This window comes from Lemur catta, chromosome 10 (assembly GCF_020740605.2).
Source record: "Lemur catta isolate mLemCat1 chromosome 10, mLemCat1.pri, whole genome shotgun sequence".
Lineage (NCBI taxonomy): Eukaryota > Metazoa > Chordata > Mammalia > Primates > Lemuridae > Lemur > Lemur catta.
This window is the reverse complement of record NC_059137.1, coordinates 27,104,695-27,126,724: the sequence shown is the minus strand read 5'-3', so window position 1 is coordinate 27,126,724 and position 22,030 is coordinate 27,104,695. Positions and strand designations below refer to the sequence as shown.

Here is a 22,030-nt window from a genome sequence, read left to right as displayed (position 1 = left end):
CACAAAAGCAGGCAGAACAGTGAAAAGAGGAGTTGGAGAGAGAATCGGTCTTCTAAGGCCTCAAAGATCCAGAGGGAGAGGAAGCCACAAAAGGTAACACAGAAAGACATGATGTGTAACAGTAATATTAGTAACAGCTACCACCTGTTAAATGCATACTAAGCCAGGCATTTTCATATATAATCTCCTTCAATCCCCACAACAACCCTAAAACGGAATTAGTACTATTATGATCGCTATGCTACAGATAAGGAAGTTGAGACCTAGCCAGTTTAAGTGACTCACCAAAGTGTCACCGAAGTGACATTGCTGGGAGGTGGCAGTGTCAGGAGTTAAACTCAGATTACAGACACCACGACACCACCCATGGCCCTGTCCTGACTCCCAAAGGGGAAGACTGCTGGCAACACTGAAGGGAAAGAAATTTCTTTCCCCGGTGGCTCACGCCTGTAATCCTAGCACTCTGGGAGGCCGAGGCGGGTGGATCGTTTGAGCTCAGGAGTTCGAGACCAGCCTGAGCAAGAGTGAGACCCTGTCTCTACTAAAAATAGAAAGAAATTACATGGACAGCTAAAAATATATATATATATATGTATATAGAAAAAATTAACCAGGCATGGTGGCACATGCCTGTAGTTCCAGCTACTGGGGAGGCTGAGGCAGAAGGATTGCTCAAGCCCAGGAGTTTGAGGTTGCTGTGAGCTAGGCTAACGCCATGGCATGCTAGCCTGGGCAACAGAGTGAGACTTTGTCTCAAAAAAAAAAAAAAAGAAATTTCTTTCCCAACAACTGGGGGATCCCAGAACCGATAAGGCAGCTCAGGGCTGCAGGCAATGCCTGGCACCAGTCAGAAAGGACAGGGAACCCGGTCCTGGGAGAGACAGTTTTGCATGACTCTCTACATTAGCAGTGTCAACTCTAAGGCTCTCCTAACTTGGGATTTCCTCAGAAAGAGGTTCCTGGAGACCCAGAAACCTCAATCAGGTAAATATCTATGATTAGATATGCTATCTTAGACTCAAAAACCTAAGTTTTGAAATGATATTTGTTTCTATGAGTCTGTAGTTCCTTTACTTTTTAAAAACAATTTGGTTTCTCTTAGTTCAATGGTCTTCAAGTTTTAATGTGCATCAGAATCAGCTGGAGGACTTGTTAAAACACAGATTACTGGCCCCTACTCCCAGAGTGCCTGATTCAGCAGGTCTGGGGATGAGGCCGGAGAATTTGCACTCTGACAAGTTACCAGGTGATGCTGATGCAGCTGGTCCAGGGATCACATGTAAGAACAACTGCTTTACTTGATTGGTAAAGCTACCTTTGAAAATTTCTAAACAGATTTGGCTGTGAAAAGGTAAGTACAGAAAAAGCAAAAGACTTACCAGAGGCAGTGGGGGTAGGTTGGGGTATAGACTTAGTGCCCAGCTTGGTGAGTGACTGTGCTGGAGAACCTGTATGGACTGGAAAAGACAGAAGTCACAGCCAAACGGAACTTGTTGTTCCTGGGTGGGAATAAGGGGAAGCAAAAGGCCCAGGATGAGCTGGCCAGGGAAGCCAGGCTGGCCAAAAAGATAGAGATCTGGTGAGGACAGAAGTCAAATGGGGTAGAGCTGTTGTCAAAAGCTGCAGGCTCCTGGCTGGGCTGCAGGGAAAGAACTGGGGAAGCTGGAGGCAAGGAGCCAGGAGTGAGTTCCTGGGGTGTTGCCCTGTCACAGAGTCTGGTGATCACATTTCAGCTGCGACTCACTGTCTCCAAAAGCCTTTCTTCCTCCTCCTGTGGTGGTGCCTGTCAGTTATAAAGTGCCCAGGAATTGCCCTCTGACAGTAGTGATATAAAGTCCTTGCAGCAAGAGAAGCGTGGACAGCGCCAAATCTTGTTTCCTCCCCTTAGTGCTGGGTCCCACGGTGGCAAGCAGGGGCAGGGCTGGGAAGCACGCAGTCTGGCGTTTTGACCTCTGATGTCTCCAATCCCCAGGCCGCATTACTCCTTCCTGGGAAACGGACTCAGCTGCAGTGCACAGCGTGGAGAAGGGCCTTTGTGGCTGCAGCAGTGGGCTAGTAGCTGGGCGCCCGGCTATACTCACTGCTCCTCATGGAATTGGGGAGGCTCAAAAAGGAGGCTCCCCTCCCTTGGTACCAGGAGATGGGCATCTCTCTGTAGGACTGCATGCCACTACTCCTTTAAGCTGGCAGGAGCAAAACTGTGCACATAGGTTCTCTCTAGACCCTAGCTTTCAAGATACTACCTGAGCCAAGCTCTCATTTTCCCTTTTGTGCCCTTCATTCCATTTCTTACACATCTTTGTCCTGATAAAAAAAAGATTTTATTGAATGCATCCTATGTGGCAGGCCCTGTGCTGGGGATACAGATATAGGTAAAAGAAGTCTCAGCCCTCGGAAATCACAGTAGAGTTGGGAGACCCACGTGTACACATAATGACAGTGTTGTAGGATAAATGCTGTTTCTCAGTCACAGAGCTCTTCCCCTCCCCAGGGCTTTTCATTGTCTAGAATGCTCTTCCCCAGGTCCTTGTGTGGGTCACACTTTCACTTTACTCAGGTCACTTCTGCGAGGCCTTTTCTAACCTCCATATGGAAATTTTTTTTTTTTTTTGGAGCTAGGGTCTTGCTCTGTCACCCAGGCTAGAGTGCGGTGGCATCATCATAGCTCACTGCAACCTCAAACTCCTGGGCTCAAGCGATCCTTCTGCCTCAGCCTACCAAGTACCTGGGACTACAGGTGCTCACCACCATGCCCAGCTAACTTTTTTATTTTTGTAGAGACAGGGTCTCTCACTATGTTGATCAGGCTAGTCTTAAACTCCTGGCCTCAAGCAATCCTCCCACCGTGACCTCCCAAAGTGTTGGGATTACAAGGGTGAGACACCACCATGCTTGGCCTCCCTATGGGAAATTGAACCCTCCCAATTCACTGAGTTAATTTACCCCATGTAATTTTTCATTTTGGTACCTATGACCACTTTGCACATCATTATTATTTTTTTTAGGGTCATCCTCCTATACTAGATTGCAAGCTCTGTGAGAGCAGAGCTTTGTCACTGCTGAATTCTCAGTTTGTAGAACTGGTACATAATAGGTACTCAATACATATTTCCCTTTTATTCATTTATCATAAGTGATTGCCCAACGGAACTTTTTTTGAGCCTCTCCAGAGTCATCCAAATGACAGGGCCTGTCTGCTTGGGGAAGAACTTTTTAAAGCCTCTACCTTCCCAAGCTTTCTAAAGTCTGTATTGACCCTTAGGCCAGATGGCGCAGGTTCTCCTTCCCCACTAACGACTATAATTTACTTACTTAGCACTATGTACTGGACACTTCAAAGACGTTATTTGATCCTCACAATCCTCTGAAAAGTCCGTATTATTTCTTACTTTACAGAAGATGAAACAGGCCCCGGGAGAGTGACTTGTTCAAAATCACACAAATAGCAAGGTGTTCAGGGTGGGCTCTGGGAAAGGACTACCAGGTCTCAGAGCTCAGATTAGTTCCATACCGATATACTACATTCCCCTCCAGTCCCCCCGGCCCTTTCCCACGTCTCTGCCACATCCCCATCGCAGCCCGTTTCCTCTCATTGGACTGCCGGGCTGGGTCGAGCCTGGCTGCGCCCCCCAGGCCAGTGAGGGGAGATGCTCAGGATGCGCGCGGTGTGGAGAGAGGGCTGGTCTACCTCCAGGGCCGGATACCCTTTCCTTCCCGCACCCGCCCCACGGGCCCGGGGGCTGCGCGCCCAGCGACCTATTCCAAGTCCTTCAGCGATCGCTCTCGCTGGAGGAAAAAGGATGAGGGAAGCGAAGAGAGGCTGCAGGACCACGGGAGATGGACTGGCAGCGACCCTGCTCCCCCCCCTGGGCGGCGGGCTCCGGGGCACCCGATACTCCGCCCGGCTGCAGCGCGCAGGCGCGAGGCGCTTCCCGCCCCCTCCCTTCTGCGGGCCGCCCTTTCACCCTGGCAACCGCGGCGCGACGGCTGCGCGCGGGCTGGGCGCGGACGGGTGCGGCCGGGCGGCGCCGGTGCAGGCTGAGGCGGCGGCGCTGAGTAGCGGTCTTAGAGCGTCTCTCCGCCCTCCGCTTCCTCACACGGTTCCTCGTCGCGAGTTCGGGCCCAGCGGGCTTAGCCCCTCGCTATGGACTCCCAGAAAGTAAGCGGGGTCGGGGTGGGGGAGCGCGGGGCCACCGAAGCCGACCGGGCCGGCGGCAGAGGGTGGGCGGGGCGCGCGGGGCCGGGAGGGCGGTGGGCGCGCGGGGCGGGCCGGGCGTGCGGGCTGCGGCGGGGAGTGCGAGGCCGCAGGGCGAGGCTCCCGGGGCGGGAGCGAAGCGGCGGCCGCTCGGATGCGGGGACCGCGCCCCGTGGCCTGGGCTGGCCTCTGCCCTGCACTTTGTCCTGGGCTCTGACTCGAGGAGAAACGGGGAGCCATTCCCCTTTTTAATCAATCACTTTCTGCAGCGCCGCAGGCCCCCTTTGATTCCCGCAGCCTACCAGCGTGCTAGTGAGGGTGGATCCCTCCATAGCAGATGAGGAAACCAAGGCACAGCCCTGTTTGGGGTTTCCCTGCTGACACCGAAGCTGGTGCTCTTTACTCAACCAAGCCTCCTCTTTTGGCACCATACAAGCTCTTTAGTTCAGGGACTGAATCTCCTTTGTACAGGCAACTCCCTTTCCTTGCCGTGACTTGTTCCTAAGCGGATCTTAGTGCTTGTGGAATTGAGAAAAAAGACTACAATTGTCAGGGCAGCCGTCCCACCCTCTGACCAGTTGGTGTTGCTGGTCACAGCTACTTTGTACTCGTGGTGGAATGTTTTATACTTTCCGAACAAGTTGAGGAAAGCATGTACAGAACCAGCCTTTTCGATTTAAGAAAAAAGGTTTAGAGAACATAGCCCATGTCTTGAATACAGTTAGAAGTTGAGTTATTAATATTCACTCATAATCTCTATATGGAAATCAACTACCTTGTTCTCTTTGTTAGATTATAGCGTAATTAAACCATAGTACAGTGTAGGAAAGAAAAACAAGTGTTATTAATAATGTAGCAGGGAAAAAGAAGGGCATATGTAAGAGGCCATTCTTTTCTTTTATTAGATAGAAAGCACTGGAAAGGCATTAGAAAAACGTTTTCTGCCTGGATTCACTTCCTTGAGGAGTACTAGGGGCATGAAAGAATAGTGGAGTGATGGGTTAAGCTTGACTATTATAGTATTTAACAAAAGTGCACATGATTTCATTGTTTGCATTGGTCTTGAAACTCAATTGAGTACACTCAATTTTTGTTTCCATGACTATTTTTTAAAAATAACATTTTGTGTGTTTTGAATATGTGTACATTTAGAACATCATTTCTGCTTAAATTTTTAAAACATCTCACAGCTTATTAGGTAAAAGTCATATGACATTTGAATGGACATTAGCAGAGGTCAAATGAAAGAGCGAGAGACTTGGGTTCCAGGGTGCTATTTACTAGCTCTGTGATAAGGAGCAAGTCACTTAACTGTGATTTACCTATTTCCTTATCTATGCAGTAGAAGTAAGAATATTTTATAGTGTGATTATAAAAACTGATAAAATAATTCATTATGAAAACATGGTATTTTTGAAGTTTACAAAGAATAAGTAATAAAATACTCCATACGCTGTAAATTACAGAAAGTGTTTTAATGTGGGTCATCTTATTTTGTCAGGGGATGCATTATTCTCACTTTAATGAGGAATCAAGAGTTGGAGGTTGTGACTTCTGCAAGTTCATGTTACTAGCCATTAGACTATGATTTGAACCTTTTTGTTCTCATTTCAAATGATCTTATATTTGAGCATCTACAGGGTTCTATGTGCAGTTTCCCCAGAGTTAGCAGAGAATTAGCTGTTTTTTTTTTATTGGTACTAATGCATCTTATTTGTGATAACTTTGAGAATTAACTTTTCAATGTTAGAAAATATGTTGAATTTCACTGATGGTATCACATAATCTTTTGTTTTGTAGCTTTAAAAAGGTGTCCGGTTAATGCTTGTAACCAATTTAGTGCTCTGAATTTGAGCTTCCTTTTTGCAGATGAATTACTGCAGAATCATTTACATGCCTCAGATAGTAACGAGCTAAGATATTTTTCTCTTTAAATAAGACAGTAGGACACCCCAGAAATGATTTTTAGAGATTATTTCCTTTGATAGAATATTACATTGAAAATAGTAGCAGGGGTGGTACCTCAGTCAGTACGGTATAAGGAAAATAGGCGAGGATGGCCTGAATATATGCCTGTTTGTAGGGGATTTGGACTTTACATTAAGAGAATGACTCTGGAGCCAGGTCTTCAGTTCTACTCTTTATAAGCTATATGAGCTGGGATAATTTGCTCTGTATCTCCATTTATTCATCTATAAAATAGGTTTGACAGTTGTACTTACCTCAGAGTGTTGTGAGGATTGTGTTCATTTTTAAAAACCACTTAACAATGCCTATCATAGAGAAGTACTGTCTCTTAGCTATTTTTATTAAATTCACAAACCCAGCCTCAAAATAGCTCCCTTTCTTACCCAGTTATACATTTTTACCTTTACAGCATGTTTTCTGCTTTTATATCTGTAAGAAATGATTTCAAGTGGTGGTGCCAAAGAAGAGTTGTTAAATCCTAATTGAAAGAGGATCAGAAGTTCTGACTCACGCAATCTGACAATAGAAGTTAAGTTAACTGGACAGTCTTATAGAAGCTTGATGGTGACTAGTCGACAATTGGATTAGCTTGACCAGCTGCTTTTTTGTCTGTGAAAATAACTGGGACTTCAGTGTTACGTTAGTAACAGATGCTCTGTTTGAGTAGAGGAAGAAAACGTAACTGCCTTGGATATGTAAGGCATACTGTTGGGTACAGAAAACCACAGTATTATCTCCTAGAAATAAACAGAGGGATTTTGTTTTTATTGAGTTTCTGGGACACTTTTGAAAACAGGATGTGTTGTGGATAGGTAGCTTTGTTGGATACTCAAACCTTTTACGTCCTGAAGTGGTTTTAAGATAAAAATCCCAGAGGTTTCTTTACCCGATGAAATGTGCATGTTCAAAAAAAACATGGAAACAAATAAGACATTTGTACCTTTTTAGAATCTTGGATCTTGGAATTTGATAGTTGAATTTTGTACAGATCATTCACATTCATAGGGATCACTATTTCTAGGAAAAGTACTTACTGTAGGAATAATAAAGGGTAGAGAGGAAGGGGGATGAGATTTCAGGGGAAATCACCTAGAGCATATGTTGTCATTGTTTGCTTTTCCCCACTTTTTCTGCATATTCTTTATTTCCTAGTTGGCAAGGGATAGTGAGTGACAGGTGAGGCTTGACTACACACAACTGGACAAACCTAGGTTGGGTAGATTGAACTGAGCAGGAGGTGTTTTAAAACTTGACAACCTACAGCATGTAGTGTTATCTATACTTAGCTTTTTTATCCCTGTTTCCTCCTCTACCCTGGTGTTTGCTATTCTTTGCCTTCATAGTATACCTTAGCAGTTCAAAGACCCCCACCATATCCAAATAACCAATCAATTGTTCCATGTCCAAAAATTACTCCTTCTCAGTGAAAAAAAAATATTATTTCCTGAGGAAAGGAAAGAGATACAAAAGTTGAGTATTGTTCTGCATCCAGTATTGTGCTGGACTGCTTTAAACTTTTGCAACAGCTCTTATTCCTCTTGTACTGATATAGAAAATGAAGCTTAGGGTAAGGGACTTGTTCAGAGTCACACTGCTAGCAGATAGTAGTCTGGATTCAAACCAGGTCTTTTTTTACAGCGCAGACTTTTTTTATTACCACCCTTCTTGCTTGAATTCTTTGCCTTTAAATGGTAGTATGATTAAAGTAATTAAAATTTAAAATGTTAACAGGGATAAACCCCTATAAAGTAGTTTTTTTAAAGAGCCTAGTTGAGTCTAGTGAAAATAGTTAATAGATGGTAGAGAACATGATTTAATTAATTAATTAATTATTTTAGAGATAGAGTCTCACTCTGTCACTCAGGCTGGAGTGCAGTGGTGACATTATAGCTCACTGTAGCCTCGGACTCCTGGGCTCAAGCGATCCTCCCACCTCAGCCTCCTGAGTAGCTAGGACTATAGGCATGTGCCACTACACTTGGCTGATTTTTTTTAAAAAAGTTATTTCAAAATATTAAGGGGGTACAAATGTTTTTGTTACATGGCTTGAGTCAGGGCTATAAGTGTGCCCATCATACAAATAGTGTTCATTGTACCCGTTAGGTAGAATTTTGCCCCTTCCATCTTCCCACCCTCCCCCCTGCTTGGTTTCTGCTGAGTTTCACTTCCCTCTGTACAGTATGTGCTCATGGTTAGTTCCAACTTAATAGCAAATATATATTTGGTGTTTTTCCATTCTTTAGATACTTCACTTAGAGTGGTCTCCAGTTCCAACCAAATTGTTGCAAAAGGCATCAATGGTTTTTTTTAAATGGCTGAGTAGTACTCCATGGTATACATATACCACATTTTGTTAATCCACTCACAAATTGATGGGCACTTGAGTTGATTCCACATCTTTGCAATTGTGAATTGTGCTGCAATAAACATTCAAGTGCACGTGTCTTTTTGATAACAAGACTTCTTTTCTTTTGGTTAGATACCCAGTAGTGGGATTTCTGGATCAAAGGGTAGGTCGATTTTTAGTTTTGAGAAATCACCATACTCTTTTCCATGGAGGTTGTACTAATTTGCACTCCCACCAGTAGTGTATTCCTTTCCCTCTGCATCCACACCAGCATCTATTATTTTTGGAATTTTTAATAAAAGCCATTCTAACAGGAGTAAGGTAATATCTCATTGTGGTTTTAATTTGCATTTCCCTGATGATTAGTGACGCTGAGCATTTTTTCGTATGTTTCTTGGCCATTTGTCTATCTTCTTTTGAAAAACTTCTGTTCATGTCTTTTGTCCACTTTTTAACGGGGTTTGCTTTTTTTTCTTGCTGATTTGTTTGAGTTATTTGTAGATTCTGGATATCAGCCCTTTATTGGATGTATAGTTTGCGAATATTTTTTTTTTTAGTTTGCGAATATTTTTTCCCATTCTGTAGGTTGTCTCTTTGCTGTGTTCATTATTTCCTTAGCTGTGCAGAACCTTTTTAATTTAATCAAGTTGCATTTGTTTATTTTTGGTGTTGCTATAATTGACATTGGGATCTTAGTCATAAATTCTTTGCCTAGGCCAATATCTAGAAGAGTTTTTCCTACATTTTCTTCTAGAATTTTTATGGTTTCATACCTTACATTTAAGTCTTATTCATCTTGAATTAATTTTTGTGAGTGGTGAGAGATAGGGTCCTGTTTCATTATTCTGCATGTGGCTATCCAGTTTTCCCAGCACTATTTATTGACTAGGGCTTTTTTTCCTTATGGTATATGGTTATCTGCTTTGTCAAAGATCAGTTGGCTGTATGTAGATGGTTTTATATCTGTGTTCTGTGTTCTGTTCCATTGGTCTATGTCTCTATTTTTTGTGCCAATACCATGCTGTTTTGGTCACTATAGCCTTGTAGTATAGTTTGAACACTGGTAATGTGATGCCTTCCTGATTTGTTCTTTTTGATTAAGATTGCTGTGGCTATTTGGGCCCTTTTCTAGTTCCAAATGAAGTGTAGAATTGTTTTTTCTAGATATGTGAAATATGATGTTGCTATTTTGATGGGAATTGCATTGAATCTATAAATCATTTTGAATAGTGTGGACCTTTTTTATTTTGTATAGAAGCAGGGTCTCACTGTTTCCCAGGCCGGTCTCAAACTCCTGGCCTCAAGTGATCCTCCCTCCTCAGCCTCCCAAAGTGTTGAGATAAAGACATGAGCCACTGTACTCAGCTTAGAACATGATTTAGATAAAAACTTGGAATTTGGTCTCTGTTGCTACTCCAAGTAAAATTGCTATTTTTCTGTTTATGTATATACACACACGTGTATATGTGTATATATATATTATATACATCTCTCCTCCCTCCAGCTTTTTTTCTTTTTTGAGGGAGGATTTTAACTTTCTGAAGTAGAGCTGTGAGCAAGAAAGTATAAATGAACACCATACTGACATAGTTATGACTGCTGTATTTAAATAAATTCTTTTTTTTTTTTTTTTTTTTTTTTTGAGGCAGAGTCTCACTCTTGCCTGGGCTAGAGTGCCGTGGCATCAACCTAGCTCAAAGCAACCTCAAACTCCTGGGCTCAAACGATCCTCCTGCCTCAGCCTCCCAGGGAGCTGGGACTACAGGCACACGCCACCATGCCTGGCTAATTTTTTCTATTTTAGTTGTTTTGGCTAATTTCTTTCTATTTATAGCAGAGACAGGGTCTCGCTCTTACTCAGGCTGGTCTCGAACTCCTGAGCGCAAGCAATCCTCCTGCCTTGGCCTCTGAGAGTGCTATGATTACAGGCGTGAGCCACTGCGCCCGGCCAAATATCTTCTTTTTTTTTTTTTTTTTAATTGAACTTGGGAGTTTTTAAACATTAGTGAAACAGACTTTTTTTTTTTTTTTAAACACAGTGCCTCTCTGCAGTAGTTCTAGACTTGTGTTATCTCAACTGTCTCGAATACCAATGTCGAATTTGACTCAGAAATCTTCTCCTGTTCTGAGAAGATGCTAGTGGGAAACTCATATGTCAGACTATTTCTCTAATTATGACCACATGGATGTTGATGCCTTCTGATTCAGGCCATGATGGTTTTCTGCCACTGGTTCTGAGAATAAAAAGTTTATGCATCATAATTTCAGGGGTTGGTACACTGGATAGTTTCCAAATAAGTAGCGCACATTGGCAGAATTTTTTGTTGGAAGAAGCAAATTTAAGACTCATTTGAATTTTGTGTCTTCATATATTATTAGGCTAAAACCAGAATAAGCATGCCATTTTAAAACGATGAACATCATCATGTTCTCAGATTCTTATGATGATATGCCTGTGGTAAGAATAGTTGTTTCTGTTGCCCTTGTATCTGACAGGATGGTACGTGTTATAACCCCTTGATCAGTTCTGGTTTTTTCTAACTTGAAGTAAAATCCTAGTCTTTTTGGTACCCTAAGATGTTCTGACCTCCTTTGCATGAACTTCTGATCTTTACCTTATCAGGTGGTACAGTGTAATAGTCAGGAGCACAGACTCAGGGATCAAACTGCCTTTGTTTGAATCCTGACTGTGCAACATGTTAGCTCTGAGATTCTAGGCAAGCTACTTAAGATTAACTTCAACTTAGTGTGTTATTTTTTGGAGGTATAGGACAGTACCATAAAAAATGGACAGTGTTATTCTGATGATTCTTTGAGTTTGTTTTACTTACATGTTTCAGCTACCAACCTTGATGTGGACATTTGCACCCTTTGTGATCCCCCAAAAGTCTTTTCTAACCAAAAGTAGTGAGCCATGTAAATTTTATGGGGAAGAAGAGTGTATTTGTGTCTCTTTTGTTACAGTATTAGAAGGATCCCAGAGGAGTGCTGCTTATAAGTACCAACATTTTTTGAGAGTTGATAATATATTACCTTTCAGTTTCTAGAGATAATATTTATATAAATAAATTTATATAACATATAAATAAATTTATATAATATTTATATAAATAAAAACAGAAGTTAGAGAAATTCTGGTAAGGGAACTTGTTTATAACATTTTAACTTATCTTCACATACAGCTTTTATAATTCAAGAATCTGGCATTAACATAAGCATGGCAAGAAATTCTGATCTTTGAAGAAAAAGTCCAGAGAGCTTTTAGGTTGTTTATTTTTAATTACAAATTAATAAGATCAATAGAGGATCTCTGCCCTATCTCCACTCTTAGAAATGTATGTACTATTTGGATGATGTAGACCTCTAAGTCTATATTGTCCAGGATAGTAGCTTCTAACCACATGTGGTTTTTGACCACTTGAAATGTGGCTAATTTGAATTGAGATAGGCTGTAAGTATAAAATACACTCTGGATTTTGAAGACTCAGTACCGAAAAAAGAAAAGGAAAGAAACCCATTAGTAATTATTAAATATTGATTACATGTCAAAATGATAAGATAATATTTTGGATCTAGTGAGTTAAGTAAAATATTAAAATTAAATTCACCTGTTTTTCTTTTACTTTTTTGATGTGGCTACTATTGGATCATACTATATTTCTGTTGGACAGTGCTGCTCTAAGGAGAATGAGAACATTGCAGTTGGTAAAGGCTATATTCTGACCTCTGACATCATTATTAGACCAGAGTCTATTAACTTTCAACAGGTGGGTAGCTCTTAAAGGTATAGAGGATTTAGCTTAAAGACCTGATAAAAATTAGAACTTTTAGATGTCTCTGGAGTGGGGAACCTGCAGTCTCAAGGCCACTTGTGGTTCTCTAGGTCCTTCAGTGTAGCCTTCCAAATTTTACAGAACAAATCCTAGATTTGTTTTAAAAATAAAAATATAAAAGTTGAACAAAAATGTATTAATAAAAATAAAAGGATTTTATTAAAATAGAAGGCCACAGGTTCCCCATATACTCAGTAAATAACAGGAGTTTAAAAAAAGATAGGCTTCTCATTAAAATCTTTGGAGGTCAAAGCTTACCTAGTAGGGGCAACGAGCTCTGCTATTGCCATAGTTTTTGCTACAAAATTCTTTAAATACATTTGCTACTAAACTCAGACAAAAAATAAATAAAAGTAGGAAGGTATTTTATCCTAGGGAGATTTTATAATATTAATATTTGCTCTGAACTCTATCAGCCATTTTTATGTACTGATGTTTCACAGTTTTTTGTGTGTGAAATTTTTTTTTAGTTTTTATTGAGCTCACATATATTGTGATGATTGAAATTTTCTTATTGGATTGAATTCATTGCGCCTGGCTCCTCTTTTTCATAGAATAAGATCTTTTCCAGAAGACTCTTCTACCCTTGTTCTGGTAGAATATTATCAACTTTACCCTGAAGTTCACTAAATATGCCTTCCAGTGGACAAGCATAAAGCTCAAGCTGTGATTCTCTATTATGAAAATTCTGGCAGTTCTCTATGTTATTGAAAACTTGTAGCAAACCAGATGTTTAAAGAATATATAATTTATTGTATGGGTATACCATATGATGGGTTAATTTGCTGGATTTAGAGACTGTATTCCAAAGTGGTTAAGTGGTTAAGACAGTATTCCAAAGTGGGCTTTGGAGATAGACTGAGCATAATCTTTACCTTACTAGCAGTGTCACTTTGGGCAACCAGTTGAATCTCCATTTTTCCATCTGTACAATATACATGTAACCCTGCCGTTATGAGGTATGGAAAGGGAGGCAGAGACAGTCCATGAACCAGAAAGAGCCCAGTCTTATTAATTGAAACCTGCTATAAACAGTCTGATGATTATGCAGAACTATTTTTACTGTTCCATTGTGTTGCTTTTAAATACATATAGAGCCTATCTTGGATAAGTACTTGGAAAACTCTTTTAAGTCCTCTGATCTTTTCTACATCTTTGTCCTACTACCATCACCCTTCCAACTGTGCCCACCCCTCCCCCAAGTCCTGGCTTTATTCTGCCATTCTGCTGTGGTCTTTGTATTCAAATCTTAGTGCACCAGTTTCTGGGAAGAGCACTGACGGGATAAACAGTTAACTCTTAGTGTTATTGGTATTCTTTCATAGCATAACTTCATTGTGTTATTATATTAAAATATCACCAGTGGTGAGGATGGGAAGAAATAGTGTAGGTAAGTGAATACAAAAGAGCCCTTAGGCAGCCTCAGGGATGATAATAATACCTCCTGTCTTCAGAGATTTTTGTGAGAATTAAATGAGAACTGTTACAATGATTTTTAATATTTTAGTACTATAATGCTTTATGAACATTTGTATAAAATGTCATCCCCTTCCAGATTATTTCCTAGGCTCTTTATATATAACCTTTTTATCAATATCTGGTGATATTTTTAGGAGAACCTTTATCCTACAAAAACTTACAGGCTGTGTTAAAATATTTAAGGTTATAGGTGCTTACAGAAACAAGTCCTGTGCTTCTGAGAATACTAAGTAAAAGTACTTGCATTTGATTTTTACTGAGAATACAAATACCTTGTTTGGTTTTTGCCTTTGCTACCCATGAAGAGTTATTAAGTAACTAGACCTGTGCTGTTCAATATTACAGCACTGGTCACATGAAGCTATATAAACTGAAATTAATTAAAGTTTGAAAAATCAATTTAAACTCGAAATGTGACTAGTACTAGTTACACTAGCCATGTTTCAAGACTTTACTAGTTTTATGTGGCCAGTGGCTACCATATGGGATAGTACATGTATAGACCATTTCCATCATAGCAGAAAATTTTATTGAACAACACTGAACTAGAGAGTACGAGAAAATTAAATAGGAAGCATTATCAAATTTGCTACAACAATTGCTTAGCTTATTTATTATGGTTTTACAGCATTTATAAGTATTGTAATGAATATTATCATTCTAGGTGTACATTTATTTATTATCTAGTTTCATATTTCTAAAATTTTTTTATTTTTACAAATAAAATGTTGAATTTCAATGTTTCTTTGCTTTTTTCCTCATATCCTGATGTTGTATTAGAAGTTTCCATTTTCTTTTTACAGCACTTAAGGATTTGCCTCTATTCCATTTCCATGGCCTTATGACCTAAAATAACTCTGTTGATATTACATAATACTGATCATTTTCAGCCTGAAAAGTATTATGGTTATTAAGTCAGATAATAGAAATAAGAAAGTTTAATATAGTATAAATACATACCCCATCGTTTGTAATTATAGGCCTTTGGAAATTTTGAACAGTGAATGAGAAGCTTTACACTGCTCCTAATTGTTATGCAATATATACTCTTATATGAAGTTTGTTTAGAAAATGGTTGTTATAAGTTTATAATTCTCTTTCATTAAAATATAATATTTTAATTTTTTTAATCCTAGGAAGCTCTACAGAGGATCATTTCAACTCTGGCAAGTAAAAATGATGAAATTCAGAACTTTATTGATACACTGAATCATACACTAAAAGGAGTTCAGGTATGAATTTTATATTAAAAATTTTATATATCACAGTGAATGATTGTTGAGTCAAATAGGAACTATAAATATACTCCATCAACTAGGTTATAAACTAATGGAGGTGAGAACAGGATTTTTAAATGGCAGATAAACTAAAAATGCTTTCCTTGCTATTCCTACATTCTCTGTTGAAAAATTAAAAAGTAAGGGAGAAGGAGAACTCTGGAATAGAAGTTGCCAGGAAATACTATAATACTCACTTTTGTCCTTTTTCATTTGATATTTTTCTTTTCTAATTCTAATTAACAGCAAATTGTACCTTTTTGAAAGTACTGGGAAGTAAAACGTTTCTTTTCCTGTAAATAACAGAGGGAAAATGTAAATGGTAAGAGATCTATTTGTAGAAGTAGATGGAAATGAAATAAAAGTATGAGGTAACATGCCCATTGAGGAAGGAGAGGAATACTTAAGGAAATGGTTCCAGGTTTGGACAGGTGATCCATACTGTAAGTAATGAAATGTTGATTGTGGAAGGGAACTCAAGATAATCTGATCCCTAGAAACATACAACCTGCCAAGACTGACTCAGGAAGAAATAGAAAATCTGAATTTAGCAATAATGGGTAAGGAGATTGCATTAATAAAAAGTCTTCCATCAAAGAATAGCCTGGAACCTGATGAATTCTACCAAACATTTAAAGAAGAACTAATATCAATTCTTCTCAAACTTTTCTGAAAAATTGAAGAGGAGGGAGTACTTCCAAACTCACAAGGCTGGCATTACCCTGATACCAAAGCCAGAAAAGGACACTACAAAAGAGAAAATTATAGGTCAATGTCCCTGATGAGCATAGATGTAAAAATTACCTCAACAAAATACTAGCAAACTGAATTCAACAGCACATTGGAAACATCACCATGATCAAGTTTGATTTATCCCTTGGGTGCAAGGATATTCAACACACACCAAACAGTAAATGTAATACACCATATTAACAAGATGAAAGACAAAAGCCACATATCTCAATAGATGCAGAAAAAGAATTTGACAAGATTCAACATCCTTTCATGATAAAAAACTCACAAGAAGTTAGGTATAGAAGGGATGTACCTTAACACAATAAAGACCATATATGGCAAGCCCACAGCTAACATCATACTCAACAGTGAAAAGTTGAAAGCTTTTTCTTTAAGATCAGGAACAAGACAAGGATATGTACTCTCACCATTTCTATTCAATATAATATTGGTAGTCCTATCCAGAGCAAATAGGCAAGAGAAAGAAAGAAAAGGCAACCAAATAGGAAAGGAAGAAGTGAAGTTGTCTGTTTGCTGATGACATGATCTTTTATGTAGAAAACTCTCAAGGCTCTACCAAAAATCTATTAAAAGAGGTAACGAATTCGGTAAAAATGAAAGAATCAACACACAAAATTCAGTATTGTTTCCATACACTACCAGTGAACTATTTGAAGAAGAAATTAAGAAAACAATCCCATTTACCTATAGCATCAAAAAAAATACTTAGGAGTAAATTTAACTAAGGAAGTGAAGATCTATATACTGAAAACTAGAAAACATTTGATGAAATGAATTTAAGAAGACAAATGAATACAAAGATATTCCATGTTTATGGACTAGAAGAATTAATATTGTTAAAATGTTCAGACTACCCAAAGCTATCTACAGATTCAAGCAATCCCTGTTAAAATACTGTCATATTTTACAGAAATAGGAAAAAATCCTAAAATTCATATAGAACTACAACAGACCCCAGTTAGCCAAAATAATCTTGAGCAAAAAGAACAAAGCTGGAGGCATCAAACTCCCTGATTTCATAATACAGCTAAACCTTGAACAACACAGGTTTGATCTGCACAGATCCAGTTATACACAGATTTTTTTTCAATATATTGGAAAGTTTTTTGGAGACTTGTGACAATTTGAAAAAACTTGCAGACAAAACATGTAGCCTAGAAATATTGAAAAAGTTAAGAAAAAGTTATGTCATGAATGCACAAAATATATGTAGATACTAAGTCTGTTTTATCATTTGGTACCATAAAATATATACAAATCTATTATAAAGAGTTAAAACTTATCAAAACTCACAAATGCAAATACAGACCATACGTGGTGCCATTGGCACTTGAGCGAAATGTAAACAAATATAAAAAGATGTGGTGTTAAATCCTAACTACATAAAATTATCTGTAGTACATACTGTACTACCATAATAATTTTGTAGTTGCCTCCCATTGCTATTGGTGACCTCAAGTGTTGAGAGTATTCCCTTAAAATGCCGTTTGACACTCTAATCATCTTGGAGTGAGCAGTTCAGCTCTCCAGTAAATTGCATATGCCAGAAAGTGATGCCTCCTGGTTCTCACGTATTTTTTATCATGTTTAGTGCAATACCATAAACCTCGAATAACACCATGGGACCTATACAAAGTGCCACTAGTGATGCTGGAAATGCTCCCAAGAAGCAGAGAAAAATCATGACATTACAAAAAAAAGTTGAAGGCTTTGGATCACTTTTTGTAAGGAAAAATATTCCATTCTCAACAAGCTGTGGAAAACGTCTTTCGCAATTTCATCGCTACTTGCTCTCTAGGCTTCTCTGCTGGCATAAACAAGCTACTGTTAAGATGGCAAAACTGTATCAATAGTTTAGGTGCATATTTGATTAATTGTACTGCTTCTTGCTTGAGATATAATAAACTACACTTTTGATGTGAAATCAGACATTTCATATTTAATGACCTAATATTTATCATGTATTAATGCAGTGTTTTATAGCAGTGGTCCCCAACCTTTTTGGCACCAGGGATTGGTTTCATGGAAGACAATTTTTCCACAGATGGCGGGGGTGCAGGCAGAGCTCAGGCCGTGATGCCAGTGATGGGGAGGCGAGTGGCTGTCAACACAGATGAAGCTTTGCATGCAGCTCACCTCCTGCTGCATGCCCCATTCCCCTTCCTAAGTTTCAAGGAAGACAATTTTTCTGTGGGAGGGGGTGGGGGTTAGGTGGGGGAGTGGGTTGGGGGTATGGTGGACCTGTGCGCCTGGTCTCTAACAGGCTGCAGACCAGTCAGCGGCCCTGGGGTTGAGGACTACAGTTTTAGAGAACCTGAAAGATTATGAAATTTACACAAAATGAGCCTCATCCCTGTATGCTCAAACTGTTTCTCAGAGTTACTGAATTAAAATCTCTGGAATATTTTATTAAAATGCTTCACCAACAATTCTGATACACACCAAAGGTTAAGAACCACTGGCTTAGTTAAGGTCTGCTTGAGAGACTGAAGGGTTTCATGAAGTTGTGAACCTTAAAACAACCTTTCACATTGTCCTGTGGAAACAGTAAGGTGTAGAGAGTATGGGCTAGGAGGCCATAAAAGGCAGCTTAACTCATGGCATAGCTGAAACAGTACTGTAAACATTAACAGCCAGCTTCTAGCATTTATCTCTTTTTAAAGCCTCAAGTCAAATATTAGAATTTTATTTTTATATTAGGCTAAAGTAGTTTATAATATAACTATTCTCTCCTTTGAGTATACCTTTTAGTTTTTAAATGTTTGATAGCTCTTCAGTAAAATCATTGTTTTGTTTTGTTTTGTTTTTAAACAGGAAAATTCTTCTAACATACTGTCAGAGTTAGATGAAGAATTTGATAGTTTATACTCTATATTGGATGAGGTAAAAGAAAGTATGATTAACAGTATCAAGCAGGAACAAGCTCATAAATCACAAGAGTTACAGGTGAGAGATCATACAGCTATTTAAATATGAGTAATTGTACTGTATTTAATGCTTGATTTATGGAAAGCAAAAATTAATGCATTTTTGAGTGTAACTCTGCCATTATCTTATAGAAGAATGTTTCTTAGTTTTGTTTTCATCATAAATTTTTTTAAATTGTGGTTTAAAAAATAAAATTTACTGTCTTAACCATTTTTAAGTGTACAGTTTAGTAGTGTTAAATATGTTCACATTGTTTTGTTAACAGATCTCTAGAATTTTTTCATCTTACAAATCAGAAACTTTATATTCATTGAACTATGAGTTCCATGATTTTGACTATAGATATCTCATAAATGGAATCATGTAGTACTTGTCCTTTTGCCACTGTCTTATTTCACTCAGTATAATGTCCTCAAGATTCATCCATGTTGTAGCATATACAAGGATTTCCTTCTTTTTTGTGGTTCAGTAATATTTCACTTATGTATATACACATTTTTTTTACCCATTCATCTATCTGTGGACATTTGGGCTGCTTCCACCTCTTAGCTCTTGTGAGTAATGCTGCAGTGAATATGGGAGTGCATATGTCTCTTTGAGATCCTATTTTCAATTATTTTAGATATGTATATTCAGAAGTAGGATTGCTGGATCATATTGTAATTCTCTTTTTAGTTTTCTGGGTAACCTCTATACTGTTTTCCATAGCAGCTGCACCGTTTTACATTCCTACCAGCAGTGCACAAGGGTTCCCATTTCTCCACATCCTTACCAGCACTTGTTATTTTCTGGTTTTTGATAGTGGCCATCATAATGGGTATGAGGTGATATTTCATTATGGTTTTGATTTGTATTTCTCTAATTATTAGTGATGTTGAGCATCTTTTTCACGTGCTTGTTGGCCATCTGTATATTTTCTTTGGAGAAATGTCTATTCAGGTTCTTTGCCCATCTTTTAATTGGTTACTTGTGTGTTTTTTAAAGTTGTTGAACTTCTTTATATATTTTGGGTATTAACCCTTACCAGATATATGATAAGGTTATTTCCACCCATTCTTTGGGTTGCCTTTTCACTCTGTTGGTTGTTTCCTTTGATATGGAGAAGTTTTAAAGTTTTATGTAGTCCCATTTGTCTATTTTGCTTTTGTTGTGTGGGCTTTTGTTGCCATATCTAAGAAATTGTCACCAAATACAGTGTTATGAAGTTTACCCTTATGTTTTCTTTTAGGAGTTTTATAGTTTTAGAGCTTACGTTTAGGTCTTTAATCCATTAATTTTTGTATATGGTGTAAAATAAGGGGCCAACTTTATTCTTTTTCCCGTGGATATTCAGTTTTCCCAGCACCATTTGTCCCTTTCCCATTGTTTGTTCTTGGCACGCTCTGAGTGCCAAAGATCATTTGATCATATATGTGAGGATTTATTTTTTAGTGTCTATTCTGTTCTATTGGTCTATGTGTATGTCTTAACACCAGTACCACACTGTTTTGATTACTCTACCTTTATCAAGTGTTTTGAAATCAGGAAGCACTGAGGCCTCCAACTTTTTTTCAAGATTGTTTTGGCAATTCAGGGTCCCTAAGGTTCCACATGAATTTTAGAATGTTTTTTTCTATTTCTGCAAAAAATGTCATTGGAATTTTGACAGGCATTGCATTGCATTGGTAGATTGTTCGGGTAGTATGGACATTTTAACAATGCAAATTCTTTCAATCTATGAACAAGGACGTTTTTCCATTTATTTGTGTCTTCTTAAATTTCTTTCAGCAGTGTTTTATAGTTTTCAGTGAATAAATCTTTTGCCTCCTCAGTTAAATTTACTCCAAAGTATTTTATTCTTTTTGATGCTATTATAAATGGCATTATTCTTTTAATTTCTTTATTGGGGTCCTCATCGTTGGTGTATAGAAATGCAACAGATTTTTGTGTGTCGGTTTGGTCATAGAGATCTTTAAGAATTTGAAAGCTACAGAAGAATACAAATAGTCTCTTTCTCTCTTATATACACGTTCTACACAGACAGTTTCCAGGGATCAAATATCCTCTCAAGTCTGTCCATACTTTCCAATTTGTGGTTTATTTTTTATATTTAGGAGTGGAGGTTGTATTACTTAAATCATTCAAGGATAATTAGTTTAATCATAAAGTTTCCATAAATTTCAATAAATAAGGAATCTGTTCATTTAAAAAACAAACAATACTGGAAAAGAAAGGAATGCTCAGAATCTTCTGAAGATCCAACGCAAAACTCATCCTGTGCATATTCTATTCTTCTGACTTGGACCAAGGTCCTTCTTCACAGTACTAGTTTGTAATGGCCTTTACACATCCAGCTCCTTAATCTCCAACTTCCTCCTCCCTCCCAGTACTTTCTCTCTTTCAAATCCATAGCATTTCTTAGAATAAGATACTATTTTATCTCACACTTTGACCTTATATTGGACACTTTAATAATTCATTAAGATATATTCCTTATTCTTTTTTTTTTTTTTTTGAGATAGAGTCTTACTGTGTCACCTGGGCTAGAGTGCCGTGGCATCAGCCTAGCTCACAGCAACCTCAAACTCCTGGGCTCAAGCGATCCTCCTGCCTTAGCCTCCCGAGTAGCTGGGACTACAGGTGTGCCATCATGCCTGGCTAATTTTTCTATTTTTAGTTGTCCGGCTAATTTCTTTCTATTTTTAGTAGAGATGGGGTCTTGTTCTTGCTCAGGCTGGTCTCAGACTCCTGACCTCAAGCAATCCTTTTGCCTCGCCTCTCAGAGAGCTGGGACTACAGGCATGAGCCACCACGCCCGGCCACATTCCTTATTCTTCTTGGTATTTTTGACTTTAACACTATATTGACTTTATCTGTCTCATTGATCCTACATGGACCGTGTATACCTACCATTTTGTTCTCAGTGATTTTGCTTAAACCTTTCATGAAGCTCATCTACAAATAGGATATTTCACTTTTCCGAAGTAAAATAGTAGAACACATCAGAAACCAACAAAGTGAGTAAATGAGTCAGTGTTTATCTTTAGTGCTACTCTTAAGGAGACAATAAGTAAATTTGAATATGAAATAGATAGTAATAAATATTCTGAAGAAGAATGTTAGATACATTTAAAAGCTTAGAAATGGGTCTGTTTCTTTGTTTGAAGGTATCACTAACAATCTTTTCACATGACCTACAATTGATAGAAAAAGAGAGAGGGAGGGCTGAATAAGAAAGATTGTGTTAGATGGAGTTAATATGTGAATG

General features: G+C 38.5%; 1 protein-coding gene across 3 annotated transcripts in view; it reads left to right on the top strand.

Annotated features, from left to right (window-relative positions):
* Window positions 1–3,958: 3,958 nt before the first annotated feature.
* FSD1L (fibronectin type III and SPRY domain containing 1 like) overlaps window positions 3,959–22,030 on the top strand; it is a 67,238-nt gene continuing 49,166 nt past the window's right edge. For 2 of the 3 annotated variants that reach the window (XM_045563108.1, XM_045563109.1), the window contains exons 1-3: window positions 4,028–4,159; window positions 14,959–15,054; window positions 18,670–18,801. In XM_045563108.1, the coding sequence (XP_045419064.1) occupies window positions 4,145–4,159; window positions 14,959–15,054; window positions 18,670–18,801 (243 nt within the window). In that variant the 5' untranslated portion in view covers window positions 4,028–4,144. Of the gene's footprint in view, window positions 4,160–14,958; window positions 15,055–18,669; window positions 18,802–22,030 lie in introns of all 3 variants that reach the window. The other variant, XM_045563107.1, reaches the window with a different exon arrangement.